Genomic DNA, 19,401 nt, shown 5'->3' on the forward strand with positions numbered 1-19,401 from the left:
GCACTATCCCTGTAGCCATGTGTTCAACTCCTCTCTCTCTCTATTCCTCACCTCACTAGCACGTGTCATGGACAATAAACCAGAGATAACAACTCTGTTTTTTCTAACACTAAGCTTCCACCCTAGCTCACTGAATTTCTGCCTTAAATCCCCTTCCCTTTTCCTACCTATGTTGTTGGTGCCTATGTGGACCACGACTTGGGGCTGCTCCTCCTTCCCCCTCAAGAATCCCCAAAATATAATCTGAGACATCACAAATCCTGGCATCTGGGAGGCAACACAGCAACCGTGAGTCTCTCTTGTTCCTACAGAACCTCCTATCTGTCCCCCTAAATATGGAGTCCCCAATGACTATTGCTCTGTCCATCTACCCTCTTCCCTTCTGAGTAACAAGGACAGACTCTGTGCCAGAGACCTGTACCCCATGGTTTACTCCACCCCTTCCCCCCCCAACAGTATCCAAAACAGTATACTTGTTGTTGAGGGGAACGGCCACAGGGGATCCCTGCACTGCCTGCTGGTTCCTTTTCCATCCTCTGACAGTAACCTATCGGACATTCTTTTGCACCTGAGGTGTGACTACCTCCCTGTAACTACTTAATAACCCTCTCCACCTCCCGAATGATCCAAAGATCATCCAGCTCCAGTTCCCTAACAGTTTGAGAAGAGCTTGAGTTGGGTGCACTTCCCGCAGATGAAGTCAGCAGGGACACCGGTGGAGGAACATTCAACTGCCTTAACTGCCATTCCCACTATTTTAAATTCCTAAAGAGACTGTAGAAAAATAAACAATAAAAAGGACTAGTTACCTTACCAATCCGGCACACAGAACCTTTTGTTTTGGTTAGAGGAGGAGGATGGGTAGGAGACACTACCTAAGTAGTGTTTCAGGTAATGCAACCACCCAAATGTATTACTTCACCTACTCAGTTCTGAAGGAGGATTACTGGACTCGACACATGAACTCTGCTTTCTCTCCACAGATGCTGCCAGACCTGTTGAGTTTTTCCAGCAATTTATATTTTTGTTTCTGGCAATTCTAAACTGCTTGTTCTGATTCTCAAATGTCTCCTCCGCTCTCTTCTCTTTGTTGACTTCAACTGTGAGTACCTTCATTGATTTATTTTTCCCTAAGCTAAAAACCACCATGCAACTGTTTCTGTCATTTCTTTCCCTGGCTAGTCTTCAACCTACCTCTTGCTTGGATCTCATCATCTTCAGTCCTGAATCTTTCTCTTTCAATTATGTTTCTCCTTTCTATTACATGCAATCTGTAAGCGAAGTTCATACAGATCTTCTCACACAATGTCTTGTCCATACATTTCCTGATAATTGAACTCATTTTTGGACAATGCTTTCCTCAAGCATTATCCCTCTCCCATTCAAAATTGCTGCAGTCACTCTGATCCTGAAAAACTCTCTGCACCCCAGCCATTCTCTGCACCTACTGCCCAATCCCAGCATTCCATTCTTTCCCTAGTTCTTCAAACTAGTTTTATAAACTTCCAAGATCTATACCAACCTCTCCCAAACACTTTGTTCAATTTCCTCTGTTAAATTTGTATTAGGTTGCGATATATCCTATCTATCTGATTTCATCCACAGCAATGCAGAGATGACCCTGATTCAGAGTGCAAACAGTTTATTTACAGGACTTTAAACATCACAGGATTTTAGAGTAGTTTTGTGTCAATGTGACTTTGCTCGGTCCCGGGTTGTCCAGAACATTCAGTCCGGGGAAGCAGTCAAGTTGACTCACTGGCTCCAACTCCAGGATTAATCTGTTAAATATTTACAAGGACCTCTGATGAGATTAGCATAATCTAACACTAATGGAAACATTGAACATGATGCACGCCACTATAGTTTCTCAGAGTGCAAAACAGCCTTACACAAAGTCAGATGTGTCATTCTTCCTGAATGCTTGAGAGTATGATCTCTCAGCTGAAAATGTGTTGCTGGAAAAGTGCAGCAGGTCAGGCAGCATCCAAGGAGCAGGAGAATCGACGTTTTGGGCATGAGTCCTTCTTCAAACTGAAGAAGGGCTCATGCCCGAAACGTCGATGCTGCCTGACCTGCTGCGCTTTTCCAGCAACACATTTTCAGCTCCGATCTCCAGCATCTGCGGTCCTCACTTTCTCCTTCAGTATGAACTCTCATCCTCAAACTTTTTTCCATGTTTGATATGTGTCTATTTCCTACCTTTTGAAGTGCAGATCCAGAGTCCAGACTTCTGCACCATTTGATTTTGCCTGAATGCAAGAAATGCATTTCCAGGAATGGTTTATTTTCTACCTCTACCACATCAGACCCCCACCTTATGATTTGTGCTCTTGCTTATCTCCTTGCTGTTCCTACCAATATTATCCATGGGCATAGATTAGTTTGCATTTGTATGCTCTTACATCAGGCTCTCTAATTATCGCATTTGATATTTTTCATCTCCACACTTTCTCATTTCAGCTCTCTCTGATGGCATCACTTCCTCCATCATTCACAAATTCCAAGTATCCCAAGGCTGTATGTTGACATCCTGTTCATGTCCAGTATTGCTGACTGATCACCACATCAATAGTTACCTGCACTGATTCCCTGCTTCTCAACTCGGCAAATGTTGAGTATTCATCCAGTCTACAAATCATTACATCTTTTGACTGTAACCGCCCCCACCCCTAAATCTCTGCCCAAACACTTTTTTCATCCAATTGGAAACAATATTGACATCCCCACCACTCGTAACATCCCTTTCTCTATCCATTCATAAAGGATAGCTGGGGTTTGCATGTTCCCACTGAATGTAAGAAACAGAAACTGGAGTGAATTGTGGGTTCTTATATGCTCCCAAGGTCATATAGAATTCTCAGGGATGACTCATTAATTGGTAGTGAGCTGGGTAAAGAAGAAGGAGCCTAGTATAATGGGCCATAATGTGGAGGTGACTGGGTTGGACAAGGTTAAAAATCACACAACATCAGGTTCTGATCCAATGGGTTTATCTGAAAAACACTAGTTTTCGGAGCACTGCACCTTCACCTGATGAAGGAACAGCTCTCCAAAAAGCTTGTGTTTTCAAATAAACCCATTGGACTAGAACCTGGTGTTTTATGATTTTTGACCTAGTATTATGGGACAGAAATGTCATCTCTGGCTCCTTCTAGGTTTTGTAATTATAGCTAACAAGACACTGAAACTTGTACTTATTGCTATCATGTAACAAACTGCATCTTGTTATTAATATTAGTTCCTCTTCTTATTAAGACTCAATAATGGTTTGTCTTCTACCATTGTTAATTTCATGCGAAAAAGAACTAAGGAAGTTAATGTGGCTAAAGGCTGACAAGCCTCTAACCTGATGGTTTGCATTTAAGGATTGTACAAGAAGCCAGTGCAGAGAAAATGGTAGTAATCTTCCAAGAATTCTTAGATTCAGGACAAGTCCCACATGATTAAAACGCAACCAATGTAAAACACTTATTCAAAAAGGGAAGGAGATAGAAAACCAAGTAACAAATAGCCAGCTAGCTTGGCAGTTTCTTATTAGAGTAGATTCTAAAGAAGGTGAAGCAGAACATTTAAAAATGAATAATAAAATTAAGGAGAGACAGCATAGTTTCAGCCAGACGTTAAATAGAGTGTTGCACTCAAGGCTACTTAATAAGAACAAAGCCCATTCTGTTTGGGCCAGTATATTAGAATGGATAGAGGATTGACTAGCTAATAGAAAACAGAGAATCGTGATAAAGGAAGCATTTTCAGAATGGCAACTGGTGACTATTGGAGTGCTGTAGGGATCAGTGCTGGAGCCACAGTTAATTCTAGTAGGTATTAATAACATAGATAACAAAAATGAAAGTACTCTGGCCAAGTTTCTGAATGCCACAAACACAGCTGGGAAGGCAAATAATGAGGATGATAGGGAAGGTAAGCAAGTAGACAAAAACTTGGCTAATGTAGTATCATGTGGGAAAATATAAGGCTATACACTTTGAGAGAAAGTATAGAGGTGCAGAATATTGATTAAATGCAGAAAACTGCAGAAAAATACAGTATAAGATTTGGAAGTTTTGCACATGAATTACAAAAACGATAGCATCTAATTTCACCAGGAAATAGGGAAGGCAAGTAGACTTTATTTCACAGGGATATGGAGCAGAAAAACTGTACAAGGCTCTTGTTGAACCAAAGCTGGAATATTAAGAACAGTTTTGGCACCTTATCTAAGGAAAGATATACTGGCATTGGAGGCAGTCCAGAGAAGGTTCACTAGGTTGATCCAGGTTTGGAGGGATTACTTTATGAGAATAGGGTGGATGCAGAGAGCTTATTCATCTTGTGGGAAAGTCTAAGACCAGAGGGCGTAATCTCAGAGTAAGGGATTGTCCATTGAAGACAGAGATGAAGACGTTTTTTTTTCCAGTGCATAATCAATCTCTGAAATTCTTTTTCACAGCAGAGAGCTGTCAAGGCTCGGTGATTAGTTATATGCAAGTCCCAGATAGGCAGATCTTTAACCAGCAAGGGAGTCAATGGTTATGGGGAAAAGGCAGCAAAATGAAGATTATCAGCTCAGCCATGATCACATTGAATGGTGGAGCAAATCTGATGGGCTGAATGGCCTACTTCTGCTCCTACATCTTATGGTCTTATAGACTCAAAATATAAAGGACAATTGGAGACTGCACCCTACCTCAACTATAAAGGGGAATGGGACACTGCACCCTACTTCAACTATAAAGGAGAATTGGAGATTGCACCCTACCTCAACTATAAAGGGGAACTGGAGTCTGCACTCTACCTCAACTATAAAGTGAATTGGAGATTACACCCTACCTCAACTATAAAGGGGAATTGGAGTCTGCACTCTACCTCAACTATAATGCACCAGTGGTTTGTTTGCAACATTCAATACATCTATAATATTTGGCACTCCATCCCATACCTTTCCAGTTCTACTCATTGTTGCATTAGCAGTTTCTTCTTAATGTCCCCCAAGTCTCTGAAAGAGAAAACAATGCAAAACTTCACCTGGATCCCTATATATAACCAGGACCAGAATTTGCAACCATCTTCATTTTTCTCACTGAAATTACCTTCCTAAATCAATTTGTCTCTCCATATTTAAAAGCCTTTGCAAATCACATCGCTCAGATATCTTCTAACCTTTCTTCTTGGCTTGTTCTTTTTTGTCCTTCTGCCAATTTGGGAAGCACTTTGGATTTTTTTAAACATGCTTTGTTGTATGCAAATCTAAATGCTTGATAGTTCATTTCTCGCCATTCTAAAGAAAATAACTTTATTTTATTGTTTAACTGTAATCTCTGTAACTTGGAAGGAACATCCATTCATTGCTGCATTTTATTCTGCCAATCTGTCCAAATGTTCTTTTAATGAAGTTCCAAGTTTCATCCCTGACATGAATGTCATGTTCATTACTTTCAGAATTTCCATAAAATTCTAATTGTGGGAGCAACATCAGTCAAGTTTAAACAGACAGCACTTAAGCCTTAGCCCTGTGCTTTCAGCCAAAGTTATGATGGACGATTGGGGCACTTGTGGAAGTTCTACCCTTATGTCTCTTAATTCAATCTTGTTTTAGTTAAATAACCTGCTCTGTCAAATTGAAACTGTTCAACAAAGCAATCCTTCTGTGTTGTCCTATTTAACTTGATTATTAAGTATTTTTGAGCAAAAAGCAACATTAAACTATGAATTATACACTGTTAAGCCACTTATTTCAATAAGAAAAAACACTGGAATTCTCCAATCCCAACCTTTTAGATTTAGATTTATTGTGCACATGAAATGCATTTGAAAATTGTCCATTTAATAATTGAGATCATGTAACTTTGTGTTATTTCAGAGAGTCAATGTGTGCAAACTTGTCCAAGTGGTTACTATGGTAATGAAGATAGTGCTGTTTGTGAAAGTTGTTATCCCAGATGCAGTATGTGCCATGGTCCCAGCTTTGATGATTGTGATATTTGTGAGAGCTCATATATATTACAGAATGGAAAATGCATCTCTGATCATTCAGTAAGCTGTAAACAAGGAACCTACTGGCAAGGTGAGTCATATCTACCATAAATGCCCAAGAGGAAATTAGACTTGGATGCTGAATCCGTTTTCAAATTGTGAAATGTTATTAATGTTTGCTGAAATACAAATGATGGGTTAGACACAAGGTGGAAGAATTGGGTGTACAAGCAATTTTATTGATAGATAAATTAAATGTTTTTAATTACATCTTAACAATTGTTAGCAGACATTTTAAAATGAACAAGCAATGATTGTTCAAAATTCAAAGATAGTTTTGGTTTAAACAAAAAAAATGATGAATTACATATAGTTCATGCATAAAGTGATGCTGTACAGGAATGTGCCCTAATGTTTAATCAGAGCAAAACCTCAACAAGAATAACCCAGAATAGTTTGCAGGTAAATGAGTTTCTTAACCACCCCCCAATGTTCTCCATTTTTCCGCAGGCATGAACAACTGTCAGATCATTACCAATTCATTTGAAACTATAGACTGTGGTTATTGGCAAGTCACTGTAGGACAAACAGTAGCAAGCTACAGTTGATGCCATGGGTCAGAATTAGAAATTTATTTCTTTATATAATTGTTATAATCAAAAGAATATAAGATATAAGAAGTAGGAGCAAGAGTAGGCCATTTGGCCCCTTGAACCTCCTCTGCTATTAAGTAATATCATGGATGACCTGATTGTGGCTTTAAGCCACTTCTTTGTTTGAACTGTACCCCCCAAAACCTCTTTTCAACACCCCGCCAATCCTGCCACCCAAGTCTAGACTTGATTATATTCGGTAACCTAGCTCTTGGGGTGGATAAATTCAAAGTTTAACAATCCTCATCTCAGTTTTAATATGAGACCCTTTAATTATAACCTGTCCCCCTTAGTTCTAAATTCCATCTGTTGCCAAATACTTTTTCAGTACCTACCCTATCAAACTTCCTCAGAGTTTTACATGTTTCAATTAGGCCACTTCTCATTCTTCTAAACTGCAGTAGGTGTAGGCCCTACCTGCTCAACCTTTTCTCACAGAACAGCACGTTCATCCCAGGAATCTAGTGAATCTTCTCTGAATTACCTCCAATGTAAGCAGATTCCTTCTTAAAATAAGGACAACAAAAATGTATGTTGTACTTCAGTGATCACATTAATGCCCTATACATTTGAAGATGATGCCCCTATATTTGAACTCCATCCATCTCTCATTTGCCTTCTTAATCACTTGCTATACTTTGTTTCAGGTGGCCCAATCTCTTTGTAAATTCTTTAGCCTGGTCTACATTTAAATGATATTTTCCTTCTCTAGTCTTCCTACCGAAGTGGGAAACCTCACATTTCCCACGTTATATTCCATCTACCAAGTTTTTGTCCACTGACTTCACTTACCTACATCACTAAAAAGAGGCATAAAGTCAAAGCTTTTCGCCTTGCCCTCATCAGGTCTGGAATCACAGAAACCAAACTGAGAAAGGGTACACAAAGAAGAAGTTGCAGATTGGTTGAACTATGTTTGGCGTCAAGAACTGTTATCTGAAAATCTTAGATGATTAAGTTCAGAGCAAGGAGGTAGACTCTGATTGGTCAGGCTATTCTAAGAGATTAACAGTCTCCATTACCCATTTTTCAATGCAAAAGATATAATATACAGACTGTCCTTCATATAAGGCTACATTTGACTGAGGGTGACATCAAGAAGGTAATCAAAACTCATTACTATCATAATTCTCTAAATTTCCTGGTATGACTTGGTTGCTGGAAGATTGGGGGAGGCTAGCACAATTGCAACATTTAAAAGGCATCTGGATGGGTATATGAATAGGAAACGTTTGGAGGAATATGGGCCGGGTGCTGGCAAGTGGGACTCTAGCTTGGATTGGGTATCTGATCGGCATGGACGGGTTGGACCGAAAGCTTTGTTTCTGTGCTGTGCATCACTATGACTTCCTTAATAATGGCTTCCAGCATCTTTCCACCAATACTAGTCTAACTAGTCTGTAATTCCATATTTCTGTTTCCTTTCTTGAATTTAGGAGTTATGTTTGCAATTTTCCAATCTGCTGGTACCTTTCCAGAATCTAGAAAATTACAAGCAATGTATCCACTATTCCTGCAGCCTGCCTATTTTATGACTCTAAGATGCAGGCTTTCAGGTCCAGAGGACCCCAGTGTTTACTGTTCTATTTTGAAATGGCAATTTGTGTGTTGCATTCATTTAAAACTGCCAGAGATGGAGAATGATGAGGAGGTGCCAGTGTTAGACTAGGGTGGACAAAGTTAAAAATCACACAACACCAAGTTATAGGTTTATTTGGAAGTACAAGCTTTCGGAGCGCTACTCCTGTCTCAGATAGCTAGCTAATACTTCAAATAAACCTGTTGAACTATAACCAATTGTTGTTGATTTTTAACAAATGGAGTCAATGAAGATGCAAGGTAAGCATGATAAAATGGTATCAAAGGATCCATATTATTTGCTTAATCAATATTAAATGTCGGCCTGTACCTGGAGGTAACAAGTCCCAAGGACATCATGATGATGATGTCGCGATGCAAACTAACGAGGTGTGAAACCTTTTGGACAGTTTTGAATACATTTGGCTTGGAAAACCCAACTATGCAAAACCCATTGTGCAAGCTGTAGATATGGTCAGACTGCATTCAAAAGCAGACAAATTACTGAGATTTAAGAAGCAGGACAGTTTTATGAAGACGTTTTGTCACAATTTTTGATGGCAATGGCACTATTTATGGTCTTTACATCTTCTTTTAAAGTACATCTGGAGTAATATTCTGTGTCTGCATGTAAGCAAAGATGGTTGAAGTCCTTTGATGGAATCATGACATGTTTGGTCATATAATAGGACTAAAAAAAAGCACTTATTTTCCAAAATGAGACAAAACAAACAAAAAACTTTAGGACTACCCCACTCACTGCAAAATTTACCCATAAATAATGACAAGCCACTTAAGATCTTGGGACTTTGAAATGCCAAACCTTTTTCAAACATACTAAGGTAACACAAGCTGTATTTTATATTGGACCTGATTTGGTTAGGTGTAGGTTTGCTGTCAAATACAGTCTTAACAACAGAAACCTAAATACGGTGTTACAGTATGGGGTAAACCCCTCTGCTAAATTAAACCTGACACACAGAGAAGTTCATCTTGTGCCATAATCTGTTAAATCTTGAGAGACAAAGAACTCTCCCAGAGTTCACTATTTAAAGTAAAATTAACAATTTTATTCTATAAGTCCAAAAGAGAACATCAAACAACTATTTACAACTCCATTCTCTTAAACCTATCTTTTACCTCCCACTCTACAATACTGGTCCAATTTAAACAAACCCTGATTAAGATTTACAAAAGAAAATCATGTTTCAAAACCAGTCAGCTTTGTCAATTCTCCTTTGTAGATTTTCCTCTGTAGATTTTTCTCAAGGTCAGCTTCAGTGTTCTGCTGCATACGGTTCTTATGGACAGGTACCTTACAGAGAGCTATTTGGCTATCAGTCTATACTTGTTGATGTTCTTGGCCGTTCTCCCCATAACTGTTCAAAATGTCCGGTTTTATACCCCAAAATATTGAATCATTTCATTGGTTTGATGTCATCAAAACACTAAATTCAATTTCAGTTGGATTTTTGGTCTCTGGGGCATAATTTAAACAATTTGGCTGAATTTGAATTTGTTTTTGTACCATGGCAACACACTTCCAGCTATTTGTTTCAACCAAATGTTACATTTTTAAATTGTTCAGCACACTATGTGCTCTCAGTCAGTCCTTGCTAATGTCCTCTCTTTCTTAAAGGTACAGTACACACCTACACCTTCATAACAACAGTGCCAAAGCTATGAAAAATAGCTGCAGGGAAGTGTTGGTATAAGTGCTAATGTTGCTGGACTGGTAATCCAGAACCCCAGGGGATGTAGGTTGGAATTCCACCATGGCAGTGGCTGATATTTGAAATTAACAAAATCTGGATTTAAAAATCTAAACTCATAACAAGCATTATCAACTGTTGTAAAACATAACTGGGCCACTAATGTCCTTCAAGGAAGGTTGCCTTCTGTACCTGGTCTGGCCTACATGTGATCCAGACACAGCTATGTGGTTGACTTTTAAATGCTCTCAAATGCCACCTCAAGATGGACAGATTATGGCTTTTCTAGTGACACTCACATTCCATGAATGAATATAAGCAAATAAATTATTTCCAATCTACTTTAACAGTCCTTCCAAAACTCTGATTTAAATGTGAAGAACGTAATATTTTGAAACTTAATTTAACAAAAAAAATCCTTCCTACACATATAATTGTTTGACCAAGGTGACATTTGGTTTAGATTGGGATTTAGAGAATCAACTTTTAATTATTAACTTATGCCAGTCTATTCATTTGACACTTCAGTTTACTTCTGATCCCTGGTTCCAAAATGTGACGCATTGAGTTTTCCAAAATTCTATGTCCTTGTTAATTAACACACTAGTTATTCTACTCATTCTTGTTAGGGAACCTTTGTGGGTTAATTGATGACAATCTGAATTCCTGTCTTTAATTAAAAATAGTTAACAACTTCAAGAGTCTTTTGTTGTAGCTTTTCAAGTTTATGATCCATTCAGTTCTCACAAAGGTCTAGTAGCACTCTAGAATTAAGAAGTTTGGGTTAAAGAGAACCTTTTTCCTATCAAGACATTTTAAAATAGTGGCAATTCCATTAACACAAAGAAACAGACAGATTACTAGTAGCTGATTGGTTTTGCTGAAAAATAAAACATTAGTGGGGAACATTCTTTACCATTACTGCCAGAGGATGTTGTCCTCACTCATATTATAAATGTAACGGTATGATGGCTTTAAGAGTTTTATTTGGTTATGCTCTTTTTTAATGAAGAAAGGTTAAGACAGAGGTGTCAAGTGGTCTACCCAGAACCAATAAAGTAAACAGTTGGTGAGGCCTTGGTTTTTTTTTAATTAAAAGTTGCAAAAATAGAAGCAGCCTAAATGGGTGGTGCCAACTCTCACAGACCAGGATTTTTAGATTTAGTTTTTCAGTAGCAGTTACCGCTATCTTGAAGCTAGGTTTGGAAGCTGCGATACATCTCTCCCTGCTACTCTCTTTAACAATTTTCTTTTGATTTTTTTCCCTCCTAGACAGGAGAATTGTATGTGAGACAATCTGTTTTACTGAAATTGCCTTTGCCAAGGGTGTGTTTAAGGAATGCTACTATATTGGAACAGTTGTTGTTTAATAGTTAAATAAGCTACTTTTCTGTTGAGCTTTCCAATAGTCTTCCAATTTGTTCTTTCTTTTGTTGTATTTGAACTATAGTGTATGAATAAAGTGTGTTATGCTTCAAGACTGGCAGTTTGACTGATAAAATTGTGTCTGGAACACAATGCCTGTTAATTGTGTATAAGATAACAAAAAGTTAGGGTCTAGGCTATCTTCTTAATATATTTTGAGGGATTTTGGTCTGGCCCATATTGCATAGGCAAGTGAGAACCCTCTGAGGTTTCTGGTAAGATAGAGAGCCAAATCTATATCATAAGGAAAAGGGAGCTTACTTCACTTTCCAACTTTTTTGTGCAAATGTGCTGGTGGGTTGGCTAAATGGGTTCATAATATTGGCAGTTATGCACATAGATGTTCAGTAAAGCTTATGCTAACAACCCCCTGAGAACAGTAAACCTGGTAAGGTCTGGCAGCAGGTTGAAGAGGTGAACCAAAATAAGTTTGGAAACATGCATTTACTGAACAGATTTTTGGACCTTCCAATAAGAAACATATGTTCCTGATGCAGATGACCTGAAAAGCCACAACAATATAAATTACTTCCATTTTCTGCCTATATTAAGCCCTGCTAGATATCGAGTGTTTGCCAAAGGTGGCCATGGTAATGGCTCAGAAAAGGATATTGCAGTTTGCCTCAGCTTTGAGCAATACAGAACATTGCAATTTTTGCAGCAATAGATCTGAAGGAAGTAACAGAATTGGTCTAATAAAGATGGTACAAAGGATTTTGTATATGATGCAATGGTACTTAAATAAACAACATAAATTTATATGACAGATTTTCCTCTGCCATTCAGTTACCTCACCCAAAATGCAGAAGACAATCAAAATGAGAGCCTTTCTGCTAATTCTTTGCCAACTGATGGCAGAGCAGCATTTTCCTCCCAGATATGTTATTGGTTGTATAATTCATTAAACTAAATGTGGATGAGTGTACTGTGATGAGATCTAAATGGTTGGATTACAGCATGTAATTCCTATCAATACAGTATTGCCACTTAGGAAAACCAGTCCGTTCCTGGTGTGCAGGGTGATTAAGCTGATGAAAGAATCGAGTGTGCCTACAGCAGAGAAATAACTTTATTTTTAAGGAAATAAATTGTGCACAAGTCAACACAGATTTCTTTCCTTAAAAAAATGTTATTTTTTCTGCTGAAGGCACTTCCCATTAATACATTGCGGCAGGTATCATTACTATTTTCCTCAACCACTTGAAACCCCTCTCCACAACTAATTCAATCAGTCACCTTGCCAATTGCAAACATGCCACTGAGCCTTGCAAAGTTATGAATGTGACCCCAAGCCCAGGAAATTAGAAGAGGTCAAAGGTGCTGGCAGAGTCCTCCCAGCCATGTTTACATTGCCTTTGTGGCCAAGAAGAATATCTGTCCTGTGTGCATGGTTTTGTCATGTGCACAGGCAAATTTGCAATGAGAAAACACTGCATGTAGCAGTGCTACTAACTGTTTGAATTTTCATTTAGATGACACAGGCACCTGTCAAACCTGTAATGATTTGTGCAGGACGTGCACAGGAGGTGAATCGAATGAATGCACCAGCTGTCCTTCAGGTACAGAACTCACAGATTGTATTTTGCTCCAAATAATATGTGTCGTCAGCTATCTGTCTTGCTAAATAAGTGATCTTTGGACAAGAGGATACATCGAGACAGTAAGTTCTGTCTTTTGCAGCCACACAGCAAAATTCTTGTCACTTCATAAACTGGTGTCTCTTTTTCTGATACTTTTGCTAGCTTATCAAATGATTGGGGCAGAGAACACTTTTTTGCTACTTATTATTAGCAACAGGCATTAAGAAGTCAAATTTCCTTAATCCCAAACCTAGGAGTACATTTCTAATTATGACTTTTCCCTTTTGCACATATGGTCAGTGAGAGTGAGACTAACCATTTTCTGTCAATCACAATGGATTTGTAGAGATTTAATATCATTCAATCCCATTAAGAACTAAACAGAGGTTGATCAGTGCACGTTCTATTAGAGCCTTGCAACTGTAAGGGAGATAAGAATTTTGATCTATCATTTTAGACGAGAAAAAAGTCATTTGATTAAATTCAGTCATCTAAGCAACAACATTTTATTTGCTTTCTCAAAGGAAATACTCTGTTATTTGCCACATCAGAGACAATGGTCCAGCAGCACTGTAAATTTATGTTCATAGCACGCAAGCTGAAAAAAATGTCTCATTTTAATGATTGTTTGATGGTCTATTCGAAGGACATTGTAAATGAAAATGTGAAATCTGTAGCTCTAAAGTAGTATCTTCTTTCTGGCTCAGAAATTGTGCAATGAAAGCATTCGTCAGGGAGAGAAGCTTAGTGCAGAATTAGTTCTGCATTTTCCAGAATTACAACAGAGCAAGGGGGAGGTGCTTACAGCATGATAACAAAATGTTACCATGACACCAAGACTATGGGGCACAAGTACAAATTGGTGTAACCATTCAAACGCTCATTAATCAGCATGATGAGACTATAGAGGTGAAGGGGTGATTTTATTACTCAGGTGAGAAGCCAGAGAGGCTTGAAGCTGACAGACCAGGATATTCCATGGGAGACCAGTCAACTACCAGCTCTGTTTACATATTCCCAACATAGAATAATTAGGAATCCCAGAGCCTTTCTGCTGGCACTGGCATGAAGCTGGGGAGGGATGGTGGGTAGAATGGTGCAGAGTGGAATTGTACTCAATGAGTCCATTTTCCTTCCTTCTGGCCACAAACATTATGTTTAAAGCTGACCTTTTTTAGGGACTCCACCTCATGCCCATTCCATACAAGAGAGCTTTTGGGATTCAATGTTTATTGTAGTATCCCAATTAGCTACATTACTCATTTGCAGTGGCAACAGGGTTAAACCTGCTGCAGACAGAGAAATGAAGTTGCTCATTGTTAACTATCTTACTGTTTGGTGGAAACTATTAAAAACTCCTCTTAGATTGTTTTTGTCTGAAGGGAAGCTAAGCTAGCCAAAATAGCTTCCAGCTTGATTCACTGCCAATTATTATCTTGCATCTTTTGCTGCAATTGTTTATATGATTACAAAAATAGCATAATTCCCAAAACACTTTGTTCATATCTAGGTCTTTACCTATATGGCCAAGTCTGTGTCAATGACTGCCCGAAACAAACCTTTGCTAGCCTAATCAATGAAAAATGTGAGCCTTGTGAAGAAGGCTGTGAGATCTGTTCAGGAAACAAGAATAACTGCCACCAATGTAGCACACGACAACATCGTCCACTTTATCTGCACATGGGGAGATGTTTAAGTGAATGCCCAATGTAAGTGTTTCCTTTCATTACTGTATCTTAAACAATCATAAAGTCAATCTAAGTTCCAAACAGCTTTGTAAATTACACTAATGTAGAATTGTTTTCTAAAAAAAAGTTTGATGCTTAGGTTACTATAATTATCAGTGTATTACTTTGAAATTCCAAATGAAAACAACAATGAAGGCTTCAAAGCAGCGATATGTGACGTCAATTTCCCAAGACAAACACCACCAATGGACTTTAAGAGATGGTCTGCAAAGGATTCATTATTTATATCAATGAAGTCACCAGTGTGGGTCACACATTTCACAGCCTGTGGTGCTGTTTGCTTCTTGAGAATTAACATAATTTTATCTCTGTAAGGATACTTGTCAATCCAGAAGGATAGGAAGCAAGGAAAGTGTGATGCTGTTAATTAAGAATTAGATTAATGTATAACCAGTTTGAGTATAGATAAATAATAGAAATGGAATAAAGTCACTTGCAGCAATAATTTGCAGCCCCCTAACAGGAACTACAATGGACGATAGTGTATTGAAGAAGAAATAATGAGGACTTGCAAGAAAGATGAAGTAATAATCATGTAGATTGGATGAATCAGATTGGCAAAGGAAGTTTGGAAGATAAGTTCATGGAGTATTTTTAGAATGGTTCCTTAGAGTAGTACATACTAGAGCCCATCAGAAAACAGACTGTTCTTGACAAGGCAATAAGATTAAATAGTGATCTTTTAGTAAAATTGCCTTTAGGCAAGTGATCATAACATGGTTGAATTTTGCATTCTGATTGAGGGAGAGAAGAGTGAGCTGAAGACTAAATTTAAATAAAAGACATTACAAGTGTATGAAGATAGAGTTGGCCACAGTGAATTGTCAAATTAGATAAGGGATAATTTGACTGATTCTGTGATGAAGGGGTTAATTTATGAGGAAAGATTGGATGGACTATGTCCATTTTGGTTGGGTTTACAAGAATGAGAAATGGTCTTATTAAAACTTAAGATCCTGAGGGAAATTGATAGAGTGGGTGCGAAGAAAATATTTCCCCTTAGTGGAAGAGGCTAAAACTAGACACAGTTTAAAAATAAGATGGAAACAAGAAGATTTTGTTTTTCTTGATGATGTTGTTAGTCTGTGGAATTCTCTTCCCCAGAGAGCAATGAAGACAAGACTAATGAATATTTTTAAGGTTGAGGTGGATTATTGATCAACAAGGAAGTCAAAGGTATTGGGGATAGAGAAACGGAAGTAAAATTAAGGCCACAAACAGATCAGTCATGATATTGTCAATGGTACCGCAGACTAGAAATGCTGAATGGTATGTTGTTTCTTCTACTTTGTCTGTGTGCATGTTTGTACAAAGTATTGCCTTTGGTTTAAGGATATTTGCTCTGACTTTTAGACTAGATTGACACTGACACTGTAGGATTTAATCTGAAACATGCCGTAGGCATCTAGCAAACTGAGCTAACTAGCTAACAAATTACAATTACAAAACCAAGTGGCTCTAAAATAATAATCCCTTAGTTTGTTCAAATGCATTGTTCTCAGAAACTGTCCCAATTTTGTTTTAACTCACTGATGGAATGTGGGTATCACTGGCTGGCCACCGTTTTGTGCTTATCCCTATTTGTCTTGCGTAGTCATGATTTGGAGGTGCCAGTGTTGGACTGGGGTGGACAAAATTAAAAATCACACAATACAGGGTTATAGTCCAACAGGTTTATTTGGATTTTTAACTTTGTCTTGAGTAGATGGTGGTAAGCTGCTTCTTGAACTGCTTCAGTCTACAATGATGTGAAGGAGCTATGAAGGAGCAGTGTTCTGAAAGCTTATATTTTCAAGTAAACATATTGATCCATAACCTGGTCTTGTGTGGGTTTTCAACTCAGTCCACAATGCCATTAGGGAGGGAATTCTAGGATTTTGACCGAGTGACAGTGAAGGAACGCTGACAAACTTCCAAATCAGGATGGTGAGCTAACTTGGAGGGGAACTTGCAGATGTTTCTATGCATCTGCTGCTCTTGTCCTTCCAGATGGGAATGGTCATGGGTTTGGAAGGTGCTATCTAAGGATCTTTGTTGAATTTCTGCAGTGTATCTAGTAGATGTAAACACGGCTGCTACTGAGTGTTGGTGATGGAGGGAGTGAACGAGTGTGGATATGGTGCCAGTCAAGCAGGAGCTTTCCCCTGGATAGTGTCAAGCTTCTTTAGTGTTGTTGGAACTGCATTCATCCTGAGAGGTGGCGGGAGGTATTCCATCACATTCCTGACTTGTACTTTGTAGATGGTGGACAGGCTTTGATGAGTCAGGAGGTGAGTTAATTGTTCGAGTATTCTTAGCATCTGACCTGCTCTTGTAGCCAGTGTATTTATATGGCTAGTCAAGTTCAGTTTCTGTCAATGGTAACCCCTCAGGATGCTGATAGTGGGGGAATTCAGTGAAAGTAATAGCATTGAATGTCAAGGGGCATTGATTTTATTGTCTCCTATTGGAGATGGTCATTGCCTATTATTTGTGTAGCAAGAATGTTGGTTGCCACTTGCCAGCCCAAGCCTGGATATTTTCCAGATCTAGTTGCATTTGAACATGGACTACTTCAGTATGAGGACTCGCGAAAGGTGCTGAACATTGTTCATCAATAATTGCACATTGCCATTTCTGACCATGTGATGGAGGGAAGGTCATTGACAAAGCAGCTGAAGATGCTTGGGCCTTGGGCACTACCCTAAGGAACTCCAGCAGAGATATCCTGGAGTTGAGATGACTGACCTCCAACAATGGCAACCAACTAGATACTGTGTGCCAAGTATGACTCCAACCAACAGAGTTCACCCCTAACATTCAATGACACAAGTTTTTCCGAGGGTTTTTAATGCCACACTCAGTCAAGCGTGGCTTTACTATCAAGGAGATTCACTCCCGCCTCACCTTCTGGAATTCAGCTCTTGTTGACCATGTTTGAACCAACACTGTGAAGTCAGGCAAAACCCAAACTGCATCACTGAGCAGGTCATTGCTGAGCAGGAGGTGCTTGAAAGTACTGCTGATGACACCTTCCATCACTTTACTAATGACTGGGAGGGAATTATAGGACTGACGGGTGGGAATTGGCCAGGTTGGATTTATCCTGCTTTTTTGAATAGAGGACACATCTGAGCAATTTTCCACCTTATCAGGTAGATTCCAGTATTGTAGCTATAATGGAAGAGCTTGGCTAGGGGAGAATCAAGTTCAAGAGCACAAGTCTTTTGTACTATTGCTGGAATGTTGTCGGAGCCCATAGCCTTTTGAGTATCTAGTATCTCCACCCATTTCTTGATATTGCATGGAGTGAATTAAATTTGTTGAAGACTGATATCTGTAATGCTGGGGACCACTTGAGGAGGCTGCAATGGATCATCCACTCAGCATTTCTGGCTGAAGATTGCTGCGAATGCTTTAGCCTTGTCTTTTGCAGTGTTGTGGTCTTCCATAATTAAGGATGGAGATATTTGTGGAGATTCTTCCTCCAGCAAGTTGTTTAATTTTCAACCACCCTTCACAACTGGATGTGATAGGTGCAGACTTAGATCTGATTTATTGCTGTGGGATTGCTTAGCTCTGTCTATCACTTGCTGCTTATGCTGTTTGCCATGTAATTAGTCCAGCTTGGTAGCTTCACCAGGTTTGACACCACATTTTTAGAGCTGAAAATGTGTTGCTGGAAAAGCGCAGCAGGTCAGGCAGCATCCAAGGAACAGGAGAATCGACGTTTCGGGCATCAACCCTTCTTCAGGAATTTCTAGCAACACATTTTCAGCTCTGATCTCCAGCATCTGCAGTCCTCACTTTCTCCTCGAAGATTTTAATCACATTTTTAGGTATGCTTATGCTTTGCCATGCCACCCTGCACTCTGCATTGAAGAATGGCTCGTCCTTTGGCTTGATGGTAATGGTAGAGATATGGAATATGCCAGGCCATGAGTTTGCAGACTGTGTTGGAATATAATCAGATGCTGTTGATGGCCAGTCTTGAATCGCTAGATCTGTTCAAAATCTCCCCCAGTTGGCACAGTGATAGTGCCACATAACAGGTTATGTAAGGGGATTGACAGAGTAAATGCTGAGAGGATGTTTACCCTCATGGGAGGCTCTAGGATCAGAGAGGACTATCTCAGAATAAAGGGGTGCCAATTTATGACTGAGATAAGAAGGAATTACATCTCTCAGAGGGTTGAGTATCTTTGGAACTCCTTGTCACAAAAAAGCTGCATGGGTAGAGTCTTTGTGTGTATTTAAGATCTCAATAGATGGATTCCTGATCCCAGGAAAATTGAGGATCATGGGGAAAAGATGAGAATATGAAGTTAAGACACAGAACAAACCCCCTCAAAATATATAAAGAAGATAGCCTTGATCCTAGCTTTTTCTTATTTATGAAGGCAAATATAAGGTGTTGCATTCCGGATACAATTCAATTGGTCAAACTACCAGCTTCAAGTAAAACACACTTCATTCATACACTATAGTTAAAATACAAATAAAAGGAGGAAGAATTGGAATAAAGTAAATCTACTGGAAAACTTAACAGAATAATAGATTATTTATCTACTAAACAGCAACTATTTCAATATAGTAACATCCCATAAACACATCCTTGACAAAGGGAAATTCAGTAAAATAGATTGTCTCACATGCAATTCTAGCAGCAGGAATAGAACTCAAGCCTTTAGCTGTAACAGAGAGAGGAACAATAGCTTCCATGTTCAGCTTCAAAATAGCAGCAATTACTGAA

At 38.9% G+C, this 19,401-nt stretch overlaps 1 protein-coding gene across 2 annotated transcripts in view; it reads left to right on the forward strand.

Moving 5' to 3' along the window:
* pcsk5b (proprotein convertase subtilisin/kexin type 5b) overlaps nt 1-19,401 on the forward strand; it is a 375,643-nt gene that overhangs the window by 329,180 nt on the left and 27,062 nt on the right. For both annotated transcript variants that reach the window (XM_072585118.1, XM_072585127.1), the window contains exons 27-29: nt 5,861-6,064; nt 12,814-12,900; nt 14,432-14,630. In XM_072585118.1, coding sequence (XP_072441219.1) covers nt 5,861-6,064; nt 12,814-12,900; nt 14,432-14,630 — 490 coding nt within the window. The remainder of the gene's footprint in view (nt 1-5,860; nt 6,065-12,813; nt 12,901-14,431; nt 14,631-19,401) is intronic.

This window comes from Chiloscyllium punctatum, chromosome 2 (assembly GCF_047496795.1).
Source record: "Chiloscyllium punctatum isolate Juve2018m chromosome 2, sChiPun1.3, whole genome shotgun sequence".
NCBI classification, from domain to species: domain Eukaryota; kingdom Metazoa; phylum Chordata; class Chondrichthyes; order Orectolobiformes; family Hemiscylliidae; genus Chiloscyllium; species Chiloscyllium punctatum.